This window comes from Eutrema salsugineum, unplaced genomic scaffold (genome assembly GCF_000478725.1).
Source record: "Eutrema salsugineum unplaced genomic scaffold, Eutsalg1_0 scaffold_13, whole genome shotgun sequence".
NCBI classification, from domain to species: domain Eukaryota; kingdom Viridiplantae; phylum Streptophyta; class Magnoliopsida; order Brassicales; family Brassicaceae; genus Eutrema; species Eutrema salsugineum.
In genome coordinates, this window is record NW_006256885.1 from 5,349,521 (window position 1) to 5,367,909 (window position 18,389).

The 18,389-nt window shown below is 39.8% G+C and overlaps 5 protein-coding genes and 1 non-coding gene across 6 annotated transcripts; 5 read left to right on the top strand and 1 right to left on the bottom strand.

The window, feature by feature from the left end:
- Window positions 1-1,516: 1,516 nt before the first annotated feature.
- On the top strand, window positions 1,517-2,962 carry LOC18024827 (DNA damage-repair/toleration protein DRT100). Its single transcript, XM_006407252.2, has one exon. The coding sequence runs from the start codon at window positions 1,588-1,590 to the stop codon at window positions 2,707-2,709; it is 1,122 nt and encodes a 373-aa protein (XP_006407315.1). The 5' UTR covers window positions 1,517-1,587; the 3' UTR covers window positions 2,710-2,962.
- A 144-nt stretch (window positions 2,963-3,106) lies between these two features.
- On the bottom strand, window positions 3,107-4,787 carry LOC18024828 (nudix hydrolase 16, mitochondrial). The gene is made up of 4 exons (XM_006407253.2): window positions 4,418-4,787; window positions 3,846-3,960; window positions 3,683-3,766; window positions 3,107-3,596 (listed from the first exon to the last, which is right to left on the bottom strand). Exons 1-4 carry the CDS (start codon window positions 4,486-4,488, stop codon window positions 3,297-3,299), a joined length of 570 nt encoding a protein of 189 aa, XP_006407316.1. The 5' UTR covers window positions 4,489-4,787; the 3' UTR covers window positions 3,107-3,296.
- A 577-nt stretch (window positions 4,788-5,364) lies between these two features.
- Window positions 5,365-13,762, top strand: LOC18024829. Its single transcript, XM_006407254.2, has 17 exons — window positions 5,365-5,702; window positions 6,235-6,314; window positions 7,014-7,064; window positions 7,404-7,892; window positions 8,070-8,327; window positions 8,849-8,914; window positions 9,369-9,548; window positions 9,675-9,726; window positions 9,809-10,093; window positions 10,175-10,285; window positions 10,505-10,702; window positions 10,819-11,094; window positions 11,200-11,817; window positions 12,028-12,491; window positions 12,585-12,645; window positions 12,771-12,839; window positions 12,945-13,762. The coding sequence occupies exons 1-17, from the start codon at window positions 5,478-5,480 to the stop codon at window positions 13,017-13,019; spliced, it is 3,558 nt and encodes a 1,185-aa protein (XP_006407317.1). The 5' UTR covers window positions 5,365-5,477; the 3' UTR covers window positions 13,020-13,762.
- A 302-nt stretch (window positions 13,763-14,064) lies between these two features.
- On the top strand, window positions 14,065-15,163 carry LOC18024830 (dolichyl-diphosphooligosaccharide--protein glycosyltransferase subunit 4A). The gene is made up of 2 exons (XM_006407255.2): window positions 14,065-14,202; window positions 14,867-15,163. Exon 2 carries the CDS (start codon window positions 14,867-14,869, stop codon window positions 14,978-14,980), a length of 114 nt encoding a protein of 37 aa, XP_006407318.2. The 5' UTR covers window positions 14,065-14,202; the 3' UTR covers window positions 14,981-15,163.
- On the top strand, window positions 14,400-14,472 carry TRNAR-CCG. The gene has a single exon. It is a non-coding gene; the product is annotated as a tRNA-Arg (tRNA).
- Window positions 15,164-15,904: 741 nt separating the features above from the next.
- LOC18024831 (probable mediator of RNA polymerase II transcription subunit 37c) lies at window positions 15,905-18,375 on the top strand. The gene is made up of 2 exons (XM_006407256.2): window positions 15,905-16,225; window positions 16,484-18,375. Exons 1-2 carry the CDS (start codon window positions 16,012-16,014, stop codon window positions 18,220-18,222), a joined length of 1,953 nt encoding a protein of 650 aa, XP_006407319.1. The 5' UTR covers window positions 15,905-16,011; the 3' UTR covers window positions 18,223-18,375.
- The last annotated feature ends 14 nt before the right edge of the window (window positions 18,376-18,389 follow it).

Below are 18,389 nucleotides of genomic sequence, written 5' to 3' on the forward strand. Positions count from 1 at the left end.
TACTTCATAGTTATATTAGAGAAAAGAAAATGAGGTAAGGAAAATGAAATTTTGTTTTGTTTTTGTTGCAAAATGAAGTTTGAACGTGTAAAAACTTCACAGAGGATTTAGCACTTTGTTTGATCGGAATGATTTTGGTACTGAGCAAGGATGTCGATATTTAATGAACCCATACATAAGAGAAAAAAGACAGCTCCATGAAAATGGATCTTGACCCATTGGCATGTGATGATGGTCGTTGAATGATGTCCTAACCAAGACAACGCGAACTACGAGATTCAGGTCATAAATGCTAGAAAAACTCTTGTACAGTATTTTATTATCAACAAGACAACGAGCAGATATGTGAGACCGTAATTATATATATAAAAAGTTACACGTAAAATATGAGCTAATTAGATCGCCTGAAACGAATTTTGATGATGCCATGATGGTAGATATGGTCTAAGAAAAAAAAAAGAGTTTGGACAGGGAGGAGATGCTTAAATGCTTCTGTAGGACCACATGAGTCACATGTAAAAGTATTTATGGAGGACCAACTATATATTTGTTTTATTAAATGTTGTCTCTAATAATTGGTAAATTATCAATCATAATTAGTCATATAATGCTTTATTGATGTGAAGTTTTGGAGTTTCAGTAATAGAGAAATCATCATGATTGCTGTAATATGGCAAAAGACATTGGAAAATAGAAAGTTTATCTTCTTTAGCAAAAAATAAATAATAAAGTATAGAAAGTTTATCCTGCAGAATCCATGCATATGTATCTTATATATATGTAACCTTGTATAATAAATACAACGAATTTGCATCACGTTTCCATGTAAAATGTCTTCATTTAGTTTGTTAATTTAAACATATTTGGATCATTGTACGTAAACTCTTGTACTGTAAGTAACCACGTACAAAGCTAAATCAATTGAAGTTATTTTCGCTTTATATTACTCGCATAGTTGATTTTCTAGGTTTTTTTTTGTTTCATAATATTTGATTTCTTACATCTAATTAATATATGTCTAATCTTTAAATTGAATGAATAATATTAAAGTATGTTGCTTTATTCCATTAATGCACTGCTACAAAAAAAATAATAATAAAAATAATGAAATCAGTTGTAAAAGTAACTTATTAATAAAATAATAAATAATAAATAATTGAGTATTTATAGCTTTCTTAATCTGTGTGTAAATATTCAGAAAATCTAACTATAATGAAACAGAGGGAGTAAACTACATTATCAGCCTAAAAATTACAAATAAAACCATTGAATTACAAATTAACATGAACTTAATTTTTACGGGATCATTGTTGGATATATACTCGATCCATCGGAATAAATCAAACAATTTTAAAAGTAAAAACTGACATACACACACATGATCCTCCTCTTTATGGTAGAGCAATAAATGAATGGCATAAGGATACATTCGTAAAGATAATAAAGTATATAGAACAATATTAGTAACATGCACATGCCCATGATACCATGCACATGCAATGTCTCTCTTCTCTTGCCTCATCATTTCTATATAATCCAATTTTCACACAACATCACTCTCTTCACTTTCAAAAATTTATTTCAAAAATGACAAAGTTGTTGGCATCACCGTTTAGCTCATTACTCGCCGTCGTTTTCATCTCCGTCATATCCGTCGTCCGATGCTGCTCTCCTTCCGATCAGACGGCTCTAAATGCTTTCAAGTCTTCACTGAGCGAGCCCAACCTCGGCATCTTCAACACTTGGTCCGAAAACACCGACTGTTGCAAGGAATGGTACGGTATTAGCTGTGATCCAGACTCGGGTCGGGTCACTGATATTTCTCTCCGGGGCGAATCCGAAGACGCAATTTTCCAAAAGGCAGGCCGGTCATCAGGTTATATGTCCGGTTCGATTGACCCGGCGGTTTGTGACTTAACCATACTCACTTCCCTCGTCCTCGCCGACTGGAAAGGAATCTCCGGCGAGATTCCGCCATGCATAACATCCTTAGCCTCGCTCCGTGTCCTCGACCTTGCCGGAAACAGAATCACCGGCGAGATTCCCGCGGAGATCGGTAAACTCTCCAAACTCGTTGTTCTAAACCTCGCGGAGAATCGGATGTCCGGCGAGATCCCACCGTCGCTGACGTCACTCACCGAATTAAAGCATCTTGAGCTAACGGAAAACGGTATCTCCGGCGAGATCCCGGCCGATTTCGGATCGTTGAAGATGTTGAGCAGGGCGTTACTGGGCCGTAATGAGCTAACCGGGTCACTTCCAGAGTCGATCTCGGGTATGAAACGGTTAGCGGATCTGGATCTATCCAATAACCATATCGAGGGTCCGATACCCGATTGGGTGGGTAATATGAAGGTACTCTCTCTTCTGAATCTCGATTGCAACTCATTGTCGGGTCCAATCCCGGGTTCGCTTCTCAGCAATTCGGGTTTTGGTGTTATGAATTTGAGCCGAAATGCGTTGGAAGGATCCATACCAGATGTTTTCGGGTCTACAACATATTTCGTGGCGCTTGATTTGTCCCACAATAGCTTGTCGGGTCGGATCCCCGATTCACTGACATCAGCTAAGTTCGTGGGCCATCTCGATATTAGCCACAACAAGCTTTGTGGGCCTATTCCAATGGGTTCTCCTTTTGATCACCTTGAAGCGTCGTCGTTTAGTGACAACGAGTGTTTGTGCGGTGGCCCTTTGATGAAGTCATGTTAATAATAAAATAAGGGATATGGCTCCGGTTTTTGCTGAACCAGGGGATCAAGTTTCGTGTTGCTCTTGTTCGTGTATCCAATCTGTCATTTTTCTTTTAGTCTTTTCTATTATTCTTCTTTCAAAATTTTAAGTTGTACTTCAGCTAATATGTTCTATTGGCAACGAATGGCTACACCGAGCCAATCTGTTTCTCGGTGTAACGAATACGGTAGCGCATGTATAATTAAAAGAAGCAATGTTATAGACTTATAGATCTTAAATGTTCTAGAAATGTTGTTAAATAACTCTTAGAAATTGACTTCGACTCAACTAAAAGCCATTGAACAATGATTAGATTAGCTCGTGTTTATTTTGAGGTCCATCTCCAACTGATTATGGAACTATATGACATAAATCATGTAAAAGCTCATAGTAATATTAAAACTGAGTTTACAAGCACCCAATTTCGTCGCCAACAAAAAAAGCAAACAACTTCTTAATTATGAATGATATTAAACACAATTGTTAAGAGCTGTCTTTCTTTTCAGAATTATTGAAAATGATGAAGACAACTGTGAAAGAGGAAAACAACTGAAGTTTTGAAACTCCTATGTTTCGGAGTCGCAAGCTTCTCCTCCATGCGCATCTGCTATCTCCTCTCCTTTCACCATCTTCTCCTTATGCCATTTACAGAATCCTTCCACCAGCGCATCCTTCATCCATGCGTGCCTGCAACTCTCTACAGCTTCTTCGATTGTCAGCCATGTCCTTGTTCTTGTCTTCTGTTCCGGCCACGTCTCTAGCTCTTCCTTCACATACAACGCGTACATTGCCGCTTTACACAAACCTTCCGGGCTAAACTCATCTTGGTGTGTTTTGCTCTTGAACTCATAATCTCCCAAGAAACCCTGTAAAGTCCCCATTTTTACACATTCACCATCAGTCTGCTGCTAACAAATAACAAAGAGCTACGCGGTGTGTGAAAGGGGTTTACCATTAAAATCCCACGGACTCCTGCTTCTTCAACTGCTTCCCTTACTGCAGCCTCTTTCACTGTCTCATCATTCTCCCATCCTCCCTATGTGAATCCATGAATCAAAGATGTTACTTTCGTTTCCAAACGAAGAGAAAACAAGAAGAAACGGTATTTGCTGTACCTTGGGAAACAAAAGTCCCGGTCCACTAGATGAGCTGATCATCAACACTTGAACCACTTTCCCAGATTCAGAATTACCATCTTCGTCAGAGTTTATATACCTAAACGGAACACACCTATAAACGTAGCATTGAACTTGTTAAGAAAAATTCACCATCTCCGGAAACTAAAATTAAAGAGTCAGCTAAAGGCTAAACTCATATCATTAATCCAAGTCGAAACAAGGGCCAAGCATGTCAATTCAATTCTACAGAATCTTTCTTGCTCAGTACTAACATATCCTAATCGTGAATCTTTCCTTCCTCTATTGTCTGCTTGTTAACATCAAGCATAAATATGATACAAAGAATCTCCAATCGGGATTCAAACCAGGACACATAAAATGCTCAATTCATCAATCACAACAAAAATTCAAAGCAACAAGGAGATCCCAACTTTTCATACCCATCATGATCAAAATCCCCACATAATAAACGAGAAAGAACCACCATTACAAACCAAAGCATGAGCTCCAAAGAGACGATACACACGAATATATAAAGAGGAACCAAGGTTGGGTCAAAAGCACAGTACCCGGCTACGAGACGCGAGCCATCCTCGTACCGCTGCTGGAGCCGACCCGTACGCGCGACCAAATCACACATCACCGAAATAACAAAAAATAGCTAGAGGAAATTCGAATTATTGGCCATCAATATGAAAAAAACACACACCCAAACTCGAGACAATAATCTTCACGCCTCTTCTGGATACCCACAAATGCGATTTCTACCTCCACCATTGCTGTCTCCTAAGATTCCAACGGTCCAGAAGAGATCGCCCCATTGATCTGATCTGACGGCTGGGGTTAGATCTAGGGTTTGGGTGAGCCTCGCTATAGATTTGTATCAAAGACAGAGGACGCAGATTTGTATTTTTTTTTAATTTTTTTATTGTTGTTGGGTCAACAGTGAACAGATATGTTATGAAAAAAATGTAATTTTCATTTATCGGGCCACTGGGGAAGAAGCAAACCGAGAGCGCGAAGAACGGATCGGCACAGTCAGCTAGTCACGTGGGTTATGGGACAACTTATTGGGCCCATCTATCCTTTTTCGGTTTATGGGCCCACTTTTATATTGACTCGAGGATATCGAACATGCAGCGAGTGGATTAGGAGCTGTTTACGCATTTTTAATTTTTTTCTAAGAACCAATCTTTACGATTCCATGGAGTAAGCTTAAAACTGGTGGGAGAACATTCGTTACTCTGATTAAGTAACTGTTTTCATGGAATTCGAGAAACTGTCTTAGATTCTCATTATGCAGAATAAATTTTCATACAGTTATAACAAACATATCACAATGCCAAAGTCCTCGATAACATTTCACCACATGTAGATCTCATTAGGATTTTGGATCAATATGTTAGAAATAGAGGTATGATACTCAATATAGGAAAGTTTAAATGAGAGGGACCAGATTGCAAAAAACTATGCCTCCGTGATTTGATTCCACCATGGGATCAAAAACGAAGAGCTTGACAGCTCATCTGTGTGATGTGAAGGACACGACGTAGCCAGAAACAGAACCAAATCGAAAAAAGTCTCTACTTCTCGCAGCAAGAGTGGCGCAACTCCGGCGAGATTTGATTGATGTCTTCCACTTTTAGCCCCGGTCAGAGCCCCGGCAGCTCCCGGTTGCTGCAGCTTGGTGTTGCCGGCTCTGCCTCACGCCTTAGATCTTCTTCCTCCAAGAAGCCACCTGAGCCCCTGCGCCGGGCCGTGGCGGATTGCCTCTCATCCTCTCATCCTCCGACCAGCTCGCACCATGGGGCGATCCCTTCCATGGCTCCGTCTGAAGCTCTTAGGAATCTCCGGGTGTGTACAACCCTTCCTGTGCTTATTTTTTTTACTTTTCCTTATTGTGAAATCGTAGTATTTCCATTTTTGCGTGTAATTTGGGGCAGATAGATCCTGTTTATGCTGCAGAAAGCGAAGAATTGAGTATCTAGGGATTTCGTTTTGGTTTTCCATCGATAAACGAGTCCTATGTAGCCTAAATGAATAGTAACAAGGTAGCAGTCGCTTTCTTTTAGTAGTGTTGGCATTGCAATTGATAACTAGAGCTGGTAATGTTTTATTGTCTTGTGCTCTTCCTCGATTGTGGTACCAGTACTTCTAGTTACCATGTAAAAATTTTATGAAGACCTCCTCCTATTTTTCCTGAACCCACTGATTTTGATGCCAAATGTGGATGAAGAATTTGGGTAAAGGTGGTGTTTGATGGAGAAGGCCTGCCTTCATTATATATTTTCTTGGCTTGATAGGACCTTGGTAGTTGCTTGGACATATATTTTTTTATGCGTCTATGGAAATTGCATGACCTCAAACAATCACTTGGTGATTACAGGATTATTTATCAGTCTCTGCCACGACTGACCTGGCCTACAACATGCTGTTAGAGCATACCATAGCAGAGAGAGATCGCAGGTAATTGACTCTTTTGATTCATATTTTTGAACGGCGACATGTATATTTGGTCCTTAAGGAACTTTTTAAGTCATGGTAGTGAAACTGTGATATAGAGGTAGCTTTCGAATCCAGTGAAATTAATATCTTCGAATCTGGAAGGCCTTAACGGATAGACATATGTGACTGAAGAACTTAACGGGAATGAGCTCATTACTTTGATTTCTCATGATGCGGAAATTGGGGCTTCAATGATGGCAGTGGGTAATTTTGGCCAGAATATGGATGATGTAAATGCAACTATATCTAGGTATTGATGTTGTCGTTGTAGCTTGACCCCAGAGGAAAATATAAAAATTTAAGTGATAGTTTCCTATAATCCTATGGGAACACAGTATCTCGTTTTGTAAGTCTCTTGATAGCCTAACTATAAAGAACACTCATAGGCGTTCGTAGAATAAATGATAATCTGAACGGTTTTCGTAGATAAAAGTGTGTGGGGAAGGACTCGTAGAGATTATTGAGCAGAGTGGGAAAAGTCCCGGCATAGGTATTTCATCAACCCATGTTGACTTCTAAAGTACCCGAGGACTTATTGCTACATGGACCTATTGATAAATGTAACCTCATATAGCTAGGATGCAGATTGCTGTAATCTGAATATTTATTATCATGGTTATAAGTATTTATTGTTGCTAATGTGCAATCAATTTTCTGCAGTCCAGCCGTGGTGACGAGGTGTGTGGCATTACTGAAACGGTATCTCTTAAGGTAATATAGTCTAGTCGAATGATGTAACTTGATTATTTATATTTGCTTCTTTGAATTAGCATCTCTTTCACTTATCAAAGTCCCTCAGCTCATCCTTCTCACTATTGCTATAGTTTGTGCTCTGTTTATGGGGATTGCTACGTTTGGTTAACTATTTGGTAGATGAGTAGATCAGTTATATATGAAGGGGACATAATGGTATTTTAAACCTAGAGATTAAGTGTGCATTTTTTTTTGCTATATTATGAGGGTTGTCTGAAATACGTATACAGGTCGTATAGTGTTTCCTATGGATTACTTTTTGCATTTTGTTGATCCCTAGACGTTCCTACACTACAGATATAAGCCTGGGGAGGAGACACTACTGCAGGTCGATAGATTTTGCGTAAACCTGATTGCTGAGTGCGATGCTAGCTTGAAGCAAAAATCATTGCCTGTTTTATCAGCACAAGCGGGTGCTTCTCCTTTACCAGTGTCCAGTTTTGCTTCTGCAGCTTTGGTGAAGTCATTGCATTATGTGCGTTCCCTTGTGGCTTTGCATATTCCAAGGCGATCCTTTCAACCTGCAGCATTTGCGGGAGCTACTCTTGCGTCAAGGCAGTCATTGCCATCTCTATCCTCTTTGTTGAGCAAATCATTCAATTCTCAACTAAGTCCTGCAAATGCCGCAGAATCTCCACAGAAGAAGGATGCTGCAAATCTGTCTGTTTCAAACTTGTCAAATATACAAGAGTTTAATGCTATGGAAGGCATTGAATATATATCACAAGACTTGCTGAATTGGCGTTGGGTTGGGGAGCTCCAGTTATCATCAGCTTCTTCTGAAAGGTACATCGTGAATGATTTATGTTCTTACAAATGTTCAGACGCATCTTTGCTTCTATTCTGGACTACACACTTGTTCTTAGTAGAGAAGCACTCCTACAATCAATATCTTAAGCAATTCCTTTATTGCATGGCTATAGTACGTGACTATCGCTGAATATATTCTCTCTCCATTGTTAGCGAACGACCTGTGAATCTTCAAGACATGAACAATTGTAATCTTCTGGAAGTTGGTGCTGCCGGCTTACTTGTAGGAGATATGGAAGCTAAAATGAAGGGCCAGCACTGGAAATATTTTGGTACGACAGAGATGCCTTATTTAGAACAATTGCTGCAGCCAGCTTCAGTCACGATGATAACAAACTCAGCCTCAGCTCGCTCCCATTTGAGAGCAATAACAGCTTCCAAACGCACTAGAGCTGGCCCTCAGCAGATCTGGTATGTATTCTATTGTGGTTTTTGTCAAGTAATTTACAAAGTGATGGCTTAGGATTTTAATTGCCTTTTATGCCTTGCAAGTTTTCACGTGACTCTTTCTAGCCGCCAAGAAACTGGAATTCTAGATTTAAGAAGTGCTTATAACTCTTTCCTTAATATATGCCATATACTAATTGTGATAATGCATGCATTTTCTGAACTGGCACTTTTTCTGGGTGAGGTGATGATCTTGTTCTTTTATGTTTTGAAAACCAACATTCTATTGATAACAAAAACCCTCCATTTGATGACAATAAAACTTATGACCCCTTCTGCATTGTTAGAGACTGTTCTATTATTGACAGAATGGCACTCCAGATAGATTTGAAAGAATTACATAGCTACATACAATATATATCTTTTAAGGGATTGCACTTTGAATGATTGGACCTAGAGAGGATAGTTTTTTGGGAAAATTCTTATATTAGAGCATAAAAATCTGTTATGTGGGTTCTTAAATTGAGGATTTGCATGATCTGCAGGGATGATTCCACAGTGAGCACATTTCGTCCACGTGCCAGACCACTTTTTCAGTATCGTCATTACAGGTAAAAAAGGGGATGTCATTATGATGTTTGGGTATCTTTTTTCTTCATCTACTCAAAGCTACTCATTTATTTTTTTGCTCAAGTCTTCCTTGGTAGCATTAGTGCTAATAATGTTTTGCTTAATTTCACGTAATAAGGTTTCCCTTTTGAACCCTTACGAGAATGCCTGATACTAGCCTCTCTAAGATTTGAGTTTGTAAACTGGCTGACAAAGAGCTGCAACTGAAATCATATATCTTATTTCAGTGTGACTTATGGGTGGTTTCAGAGTGGCTCTTCCACTATTGTGTATGTGCATAGAGGATCATGCCATTTGCGTAAATAACTGTATTTGTTGGCTGTTGTGATTTATGAATGAAAGGGGATTCTCTGCATGGAAGATTCTTTCTGATGCAAATTTTAGCTTTCGGCTTTATCACAACAAATGAGTCTTGTTCCCTGCACAATTTTGTAGTGAACAACAACCACTGCGCTTAAATACTGCCGAGGTAGGTGAGGTGATCGCCGCTGTTTGCTCTGAGGCATCATCCACCCCTTCAAATCAAATGACCATATCACCTCAATTAACTAGCAAGGCAGGGAAGCCGTCGATGGATGTGGCTGTGAGCGTCCTGATAAAGCTTGTTATTGACATGTACGCTTTGTTAATCTGCCACCAACCTAATCGTGTAGCCTCATTAAGATTTTTAATCGTCCTTTCCTCCCTTTTATTATTGTTGACAAGCTTATCGTACACCGTTTTGAAAAACCTATTTTGTAGGTATGTCTTGGACTCTAGAATTGCTGCTCCTCTTACTCTGTCCATGCTCGAGGTGTGACTTCGACACTGATATATATTGTGATATTTAAACTGCTTACTAACTATCATAGCCATGCATGCAAAATTTATTTCAGGAAATGCTATGCTCCACAAATGCAGCTTGTAGGATTCGTGTATTTGATTTAATTCTTAATTTAGGAGTTCATGCACAACTGTTAGAGCCAATGATAAGTGATAATGCTACAACCATTGAGGAAGAATATGCCCAAGAAACATTTATCGACAATGAAAATAGGCTACTGCTGCAAGGGACAAGAACGAAAGACTTGCCTAAGATGTCAACCACTTCTTCAGCCATTGAGAACTTCGAGTCTTGGATATTAAAAATCTTATTCGAAATACTTCTTCTCCTAGTTCAGGTATCTTACATTCTTCTTGCTCTTTTTGACGTCAAAACTAGACTTGTTTAGGATTTTATACCATCAAAATTGTTTTCGCAGGTTGAGGAAAAGGAGGAATCCGTTTGGGCATCTGCTCTCAGCTGCTTACTATATTTTGTCTGTGATAGAGGCAAAATACGGAGAAACCAGCTATATGGTCTTGACATAAGGGTATGTTAGGCCTATGAGACTGAATATTATTTTTTTGCCTTCTGCTATGTGATTATTGCCTTCTTTCATTCCCCTCCTACTCTCATTTAGATCTGTCGTTTGTATTTGTCTTTCAGACGTTTTTAACTATGATTTCTGTTTCCGGCTGCATGCTACCATTAAATTGGTTCTCATGCTAAGTTGTAGTTTCTGACGAGCCAGTCACTTTCCTTGAATCAGGTTATCAAAGCTCTTCTGGGAACTAGCAAAAGGAATTCTTGGTCAGAAGTTGTTCATTCCAAGCTTATTTGTATCATGACAAACATGTTTTATCGATCTCCAGAACTAGATGGCTCTACCAAAGCAACTTCAAGTGCCTCCAATTTTCTTATAGACCAGGTCGATCTGATTGGTGGTGTGGAGTTCATTTTCTTTGAGGTACTTCGAAAATATATTCTGTTAGACTAAATGACCTTTCTCAAAATCCATCCAAATATACGCTTTGAGCCTCAAAATTTTTCTAGTTGATTAAGGAATTCATCTTAATGACACAGTACTCGTTGGCAACCACTAGAGAGGAAAGAAGAAATCTCTACTCGGTTTTATTTGACTATGTCCTGCATCAAATTAATGAGGCCTGCTCAGCTGCTGGTCTTTCTGAATACACTGATGATGAGATTCAACCTTTGGCTGTTCGTCTTGCTCTTGCTGATGCACCTGAAGCTTTCTACATTTCTGTTAAGCTTGGTGTTGAAGGCATAGGGGAAATCCTGCGAAGATCAATTGCTGCAGCATTGTCTGGTTTCAGCAACAGCGAACGTCTAAGCCAGGTATGTTTTTCTTGTAAGAATATGTTGCAAATTTTCTTCTGAGGATCTGACAAAGAGTTTGCAAGTCAGAGCTCTTTTCTAACTCCTCCTTTTTTTTCCTTGCAGCTATTGGCAAATATAACAGAAAAATTTGACACAATAATAGGTTCGTTTACCCACTTAGACAAAGAGTTTCTGCATCTCAAGCAGATAACCAAATCTTCCAAGTTCATGGAAAGCATACAAGAGTTAAGACATGATATAAGCATGTCAGTGAATCTAGCTTGGGCCACTTTGCACTCTCTTCTTCATTCAGAAAGGGCCACATACCGTCAAAATGGTTATATCTGGTTGGGGGATCTTCTGATTACGGAAATTAGTGAAGAGAGTGGTGGCACTATATGGCTGAGCATAAAAGATCTGCAGCAAAAGATTGCCCATTGTGGGGCCTCCGACTCTCTGGTTACTTCTAATATACCTGTTTCCATACATCTTCTATGTGGACTGTTGAAGTCAAAGAACAGTGTTATCAGATGGGGTTTCTTGTTCATTCTAGAGAGGCTTCTTATGCGTTCCAAGTTCTTACTAGATGAAAATGAGACACAGCGATCAACTGGTGGAAATGCTAGTCAGGATCATAAAGACACACGACTAGAGAAAGCAAATGCTGTTATAGACATAATGAGCAGTGCTTTGTCTTTGATGGCACAAATAAATGAAACTGACCGGATTAATATCTTAAAGGTACATTTCTTGGAGTCTTTTTGTTTGATCTTTTCGTTTGCTTTGTCAAATGTCCTGTCAAAGGCCACTCTACTTGCAGTATTTATCGTAAATATATGTTCTTTAGTTTGAGTAACTAGCATCAAAGACTACTGTGTCTATTTCTTATTGGAATTTTCACCCGGATGAACTTTAAATCACCTCTGTCTTCTCTCTGTTGTTTCCATGCAGATGTGTGACATTCTTTTCTCACAATTGTGCTTGAAAGTTTTGTCTACTGATGAGGAAACAGTTTCCAATTCTGCTGATAGAAATAGCAGCAAATTTGAAACATCCCATCGTAACAGCTATAAAGAAAACATGGATGAAGCTGACACCAGACCTCGGTACAACAATGTCTCTGTTTCAACGTGCGAGACAGCGTCAATGGCAGCAATGCTTCTCCGTGGACAGGCTATCGTCCCTATGCAGCTGGTTGCGCGTGTTCCAGCGGCTTTGTTCTATTGGCCCTTGATTCAACTAGCAGGTGCAGCAACTGACAACATTGCACTTGGTGTTGCCGTTGGAAGCAAAGGAAGAGGAAATATCCCAGGGGCAACCTCTGATATTCGAGCCACCCTGCTTTTACTTCTAATCGGTAAATGCACTGCAGATACAGTTGCTTTTCAAGAAGTTGGTGGAGAGGAATTCTTTAGGTGATTCATCGACTCTTCCATACTTCCGAACCAACTTGATTTGTCTGTGCAGCATGTTTCATGGCATTTACAAACTTATGTCTATTATTGCAGGGAACTCCTGGATGATACTGACTCAAGGGTGGCTTATTACTCTTCAGCATTTCTTTTGAAGGCAAGAAAATTTCTCAAATTCACCATTTTGATTTTGAAAGATATACATCGAAAAAAAAAATAAGTTTTCAAATCTTTTTCAGTTTTATCTTTTTATCTCACCGGTTAAAGTTTCGATTATTTTAGAGGATGATGACGGAGGAACCAGAGAAATACCAAAACATGCTTCAGAAGCTTGTCTTCAAGGCTCAGCAGGTAATTCTAGTGTAATTTTCAGAATTAAGAGTCACAGAACCTCAAATATCAATGAGATTTTTCTTTGTTTTGTGCCATATATAACAGTATTCTTGAAATGTGCAGAGTAATAATGAGAAACTGCTGGAGAATCCATATCTGCAGATGTGTGGTATACTTCAGCTATCAAACGAGCTTTGAACTCGCGGTTGTCATAAGTCTCCAGTTTCTTATATATGGCTTCTGTAAGTTCCTCGGTTTCAGAAAATCGTAGAGAGTTACTTTATCACCGCCCTAATTATCCGCTTCCTGCCGTGCAAAAGGAGAAGAGATTTAGTGAAAGTAAAAAAACGACAATTCATAGATACTGGACTCATCCCTGTAAGTAGCTGGACAATCTGCAAGTGAATTCAGATATGGCTCCATGTGTAACAGAGTTTGGTGAGGTTATCTATCATCACTTAGGCTATTTTGCCTTCCTTTATCATCACTCGTTGGTTGAGATCTTGAAGGTTCCGAAGAAAGGCGATGATAGTAAAGACTAAAGAGTGAAGCTTGATGAACGGGATCAACAGAAATGTGATATAACTCCATCCGCCTTCTCCTTTTTCTGCGGGAACGGCGCTGACTTACAGAAACACTGAGCTTCTGATAATTGCCGGCATGTCATTTTTTGGCCTAACAAACTGTAGTTTTTTTTTTCTCTTAAGCTCTGTGTGTAAAAGTAATAACAAATCATGAACAGAGGCTGCAGCTCCAGAAGTTTTCCTTTCCTTGGAGCTCTGCTTTTGTACAGTCAGGAACAAAACCAATTAGGGGTTGTGTTGTGTAGAGAACTAGAGATAGAGGCTGTGGCCTTTGGGTGTTGAATGTTTTGCCTTCAAAAAATTTATGTGAAAAGTGTGAGCCTAACCGGTGCTTTTGTAATCTAAAAAAAATCTAAATTTTTGCTGTTTTTGGCTGCCACAGTATGATTTGAGAAGATGACAATCATTGGAAATTCCATCTTATGTATCCAAATTATTTGTTTTTAAAAGCACTCCGATTAACAATTGATATCACTCAACAACTTCGTTTTAATTTCTAAAATTTCCAACAATTTAGGAAGACGAGTGTTGTCATTGGAACCATTCCAATTAGATAAAAATAAAAAAATCAAGAGACAAACATAGTAACACAATTACTCTAATCTGATCCACAAAATAACCACGTTGTGAAAAGTAATTATATAATGGGCCAGGCCTCTTTCGTGAGAGGAGAAGTAGTAAATAAAGAAATCTCAGACACCGAAACTCTGAGATCCAATACTTTGGTTCTGTTCTGTAAATCGCTTCTTTTTCCTGGAGATCTGATCCGTTCCCACCGATCCCGTCCTGATAAAACGGTAAATCCTGCTCAATTTTTTTTAAACCTACGCATCCTTTCTTGAAAGATCTGGTCAGTCTCAGTCTGAGTTGTGTTTTTCTGTGTCTGATGGTCCTTTGAATCCGTCTCAGTCGACGAGAACTGCCAAATTCTCTTGTCGGATTGTGTCACGTTTTGGGTTTTACATGCTTCTAGTCTGAACTTGTTCTTCAATGTGATCCCATAGCGGAGTGGATATCGCGTTAGACTCCGAATCTAAAGGTCGTGGGTTCGATTCCCACTGGGATCATCCTTATTTTTTCCCGGGTTTATAATACGATCAGTTTCTCTTTTTAGCAAAGATTAAGATTCTCAAATGAATTTATGTCTAGGTCTAGCTTTAGCTCTAGTTGGGTTTAGTGAACTGTATGTTGTTGTTTGATTTGCTCTGCAATAAACACATTCACGTAGCTTTAGGTTCCTCTTTGCAACCATTTAGGCTACCTTTGAGTCAAGTTTGCATTTTTCCCTAATAGTATCTTCTGTGAACTCTGTATTTGTTGAAATAGATAAGTTTGGGAACAATCTAGCTGTGCCTATGGTTTTGATGAATTGGTTATATACAATAACACACTAGTTCCATTTTTTGGGGATGATGGAACAAGACTAATTGTTGCTCAAATGTTGTTTGTGTTGTGGTGCAGATGATCGATGATCAAGACTTGGGGTTCATAGTCAATTTCCTTGGCATCTTCATCTTCGCATTGGTTATTGCTTATCATTACGTAGCTGCTGATCCCAAATACGAAGCGACTTGAGTGATGATGGATTTTTTGATGATATGTAAGGCCTTTTAGTTTAAAGTTTGTTTCAAACTGAGAAGAGATAGATAATAACAGTCTCTGTTGAGATTATAATGTCGTCAAGATGTTCCTAATCCATTTCACATCTTTGTTTCAATTTTCATTCTCGACCTTGCGGGAGAATCAAAATTTTCCCCCAATAAATGCAGCTAGATCGTTACACATAGCATGCTAAACACTTATCATTACCGTCCTAAACTTGATCGTTTTGATGCTTACTGAGGTAACGCAAAACCCAATAATTAATTAGCTATGCCTATTAGTGTAATATTTAAATCAAAACTGAATTTAATAAACTAATCTTATCTCGTTCCGACAACCATAAAATGTGTGATCCGTTGACCATAGTTCGTTCTATGTGATAAGATCCGATTTTCTAATGATCCTATGTAATTGATTAAAGAAAAAAGAACTTTGATTACAAATTTTATTTGTATGACCAAATTCTCAAAAAATTAAAAAAATGGTCAAAGAAGAGTTTGTAAATTTTATAGAAAAGTTTGTTATCTACATGTTATATAAGGTTGACAAAAAAAAAAAGATTGTGTGGTCTTTCATTTTTATTAAGCTATTACAAAATTATTACAGTGCGTATGTACCCGATTAGAGTTGAAATTGTAAAATAGACACTGTCGAAAACGCTGTCGCTTTGAAAAAGGAAAAAATTCTTTGTGACCCGAGTTCTCTTATAAAACGACAGCTACATCTGAGTTTTGACATATATAAAAGAGACCTCTGGAAGGAGCTAGAATCAAAAGACAAAAAAAGGAAACGAAAATTTAAGGCGGAAAAATTAGATCCAATGGCTGAAATCGCATCACCTGAACATTCTCGAACCTCTTTTTTCACCGACCGTTCAATTTATATATAAAGACCTTGCTCAGAGCGCAAAAGAAACACTCAGAATTACAAAGAAGAAGAAGAACAAAAGATCTCACAGAAATTATTATTTCGATTATCTTTCCGGCGAAGAATTTGATTATCTAATGGCGGGTAAAGGCGAAGGTCCAGCAATCGGAATCGATCTCGGTACTACCTACTCATGCGTCGGTGTGTGGCAACATGACCGCGTCGAGATCATCGCCAACGATCAAGGCAACCGCACCACTCCCTCCTACGTCGCCTTCACTGATACCGAGCGTTTGATCGGAGATGCTGCGAAGAACCAGGTGGCCATGAACCCTACGAACACCGTCTTCGGTAAGATTTCAAGCGCTTTTGATCTTTACTTGAAAGCTTAAATCGCTTCTTTAGTTCTCGAGCATATTTACGGCTACTGCATGTGATAGAGATTCTTCAAGATTTTGTAGATCGGCACGTATTGATTTTGCTAGCTAGTCCTGTAATTTGGATTCGAATTGGGATATTCATCTTCTGATTATGTGAAATTTGAGACGGTTTTTGCGTTTGGTTTCGTGTTCTGTTTTCGGGAACTAACAAATTTGTGGTGTGTTGCAGATGCTAAGCGTCTCATTGGTAGAAGATTCAGTGATCCGTCTGTTCAAGCGGATATGAGGCACTGGCCATTCAAGGTTGTTTCCGGCCCGGCGGAGAAGCCAATGATTGTCGTCAACCACAAGGGAGAGGAGAAACAGTTCTCTGCAGAAGAGATCTCGTCGATGGTCCTCACTAAGATGCGAGAGATTGCAGAAGCTTTTCTTGGATCTCCGATTAAGAACGCTGTGGTGACAGTGCCTGCTTATTTCAACGATTCTCAGCGTCAGGCGACAAAGGACGCCGGAGTCATCTCTGGACTCAACGTGATGCGTATCATCAACGAGCCAACCGCTGCTGCGATTGCGTACGGTCTTGACAAGAAGGCGTCGAGTGTTGGCGAGAAGAATGTTCTTATCTTCGATTTGGGAGGTGGTACTTTCGATGTGTCTCTGCTTACGATTGAGGAAGGTATTTTTGAAGTCAAGGCCACGGCTGGTGACACGCATCTTGGAGGTGAAGATTTTGACAACAGGATGGTCAATCATTTTGTTCAGGAGTTCAAGAGAAAGCACAAGAAGGATATCACTGGAAATCCGAGGGCTTTGAGGAGGCTCAGGACTGCTTGTGAGAGGGCGAAGAGAACTCTTTCTTCGACCGCTCAGACGACTATTGAGATTGACTCTCTCTACGAGGGTATTGATTTCTACACAACCATCACTCGTGCGAGGTTCGAAGAGCTCAACATGGATCTCTTCAGGAAGTGTATGGAGCCGGTGGAGAAGTGTTTGAGGGATGCTAAGATGGACAAAAGCAATGTCCATGATGTTGTCCTTGTCGGTGGCTCAACAAGAATCCCCAAAGTCCAGCAGCTTTTGCAAGACTTCTTCAACGGGAAGGAGCTTTGCAAAAGCATCAACCCGGACGAGGCTGTTGCTTACGGAGCGGCTGTTCAAGCTGCGATCTTGAGCGGTGAAGGGAACGAGAAGGTCCAAGATTTGTTGCTCCTTGATGTCACTCCTCTCTCCTTGGGTTTGGAAACCGCCGGTGGTGTTATGACTGTCTTGATTCCGAGGAACACCACGATTCCGACCAAAAAAGAGCAGATATTCTCGACCTATTCTGACAACCAGCCCGGTGTACTGATTCAAGTCTACGAAGGAGAAAGAGCGAGAACAAAGGACAATAACCTCTTGGGGAAATTCGAGCTGAGTGGCATTCCACCTGCACCACGAGGTGTTCCTCAAATCACTGTCTGTTTTGACATCGACGCCAACGGAATCCTTAACGTATCGGCTGAGGACAAAACAACGGGTCAGAAGAACAAGATCACTATCACAAACGACAAGGGAAGGCTGTCGAAGGAAGAGATCGAGAAGATGGTGCAAGAAGCAGAAAAGTACAAAGCTGAGGATGAAGAACACAAGAAGAAGGTCGATGCCAAGAACGCACTCGAGAACTACGCATACAACATGAGGAACACGATAAAGGATGAGAAGATCGCATCTAAGCTCGATGCAGCTGACAAGAAGAAGATTGAGGATGCGATTGACCAAGCTATTGAATGGTTGGATGGGAATCAGCTGGCGGAGGCAGATGAGTTCGAGGACAAGATGAAGGAACTCGAGTCTCTTTGCAACCCGATCATTGCAAGAATGTACCAAGGTGCTGGTGCTGATATGGGTGGCGCCGGTGGAATGGACGAAGATGCTCCCGCTGGTGGTAGCGGCGGTGCTGGCCCCAAGATTGAAGAAGTTGATTAAGTTTTTAGCTCTCTTGTCACTGCGGTTACTTTGATTTTCCAGTTGTTTGCTTGTTGCTTAGCTAAGCTTTCTATGTTATTTTGGACCTGCTTTTGTTATTAAGCCGCTGCTTTAGAATTTATTTTGTTATTTCGAATGCTTTGGCCTTTAAAACGGTTATGTGAAAA

Bases quoted from the DNA above. Each gene is read 5' to 3' on its own strand.
- LOC18024827 (XM_006407252.2), top strand. From the start codon at position 1,588: ATGACAAAGTTGTTGGCATCACCGTTTAGCTCATTACTCGCCGTCGTT.
- LOC18024828 (XM_006407253.2), bottom strand. From the start codon at position 4,488: ATGTGTGATTTGGTCGCGCGTACGGGTCGGCTCCAGCAGCGGTACGAG. The intron at 3,961-4,417 runs GTACTGTGCTTT...CTACGTTTATAG, and splicing joins GGCTCGCGTCTCGTAGCCGG to GTGTGTTCCGTTTAGGTATA. The intron at 3,767-3,845 runs GTACAGCAAATA...GGATTCACATAG, and splicing joins CGGGACTTTTGTTTCCCAAG to GGAGGATGGGAGAATGATGA.
- LOC18024829 (XM_006407254.2), top strand. From the start codon at position 5,478: ATGTCTTCCACTTTTAGCCCCGGTCAGAGCCCCGGCAGCTCCCGGTTG. The intron at 9,727-9,808 runs GTGTGACTTCGA...AATTTATTTCAG, and splicing joins TTACTCTGTCCATGCTCGAG to GAAATGCTATGCTCCACAAA. The intron at 10,094-10,174 runs GTATCTTACATT...TTGTTTTCGCAG, and splicing joins TACTTCTTCTCCTAGTTCAG to GTTGAGGAAAAGGAGGAATC.
- LOC18024830 (XM_006407255.2), top strand. From the start codon at position 14,867: ATGATCGATGATCAAGACTTGGGGTTCATAGTCAATTTCCTTGGCATC.
- LOC18024831 (XM_006407256.2), top strand. From the start codon at position 16,012: ATGGCGGGTAAAGGCGAAGGTCCAGCAATCGGAATCGATCTCGGTACT. The intron at 16,226-16,483 runs GTAAGATTTCAA...GGTGTGTTGCAG, and splicing joins CCCTACGAACACCGTCTTCG to ATGCTAAGCGTCTCATTGGT.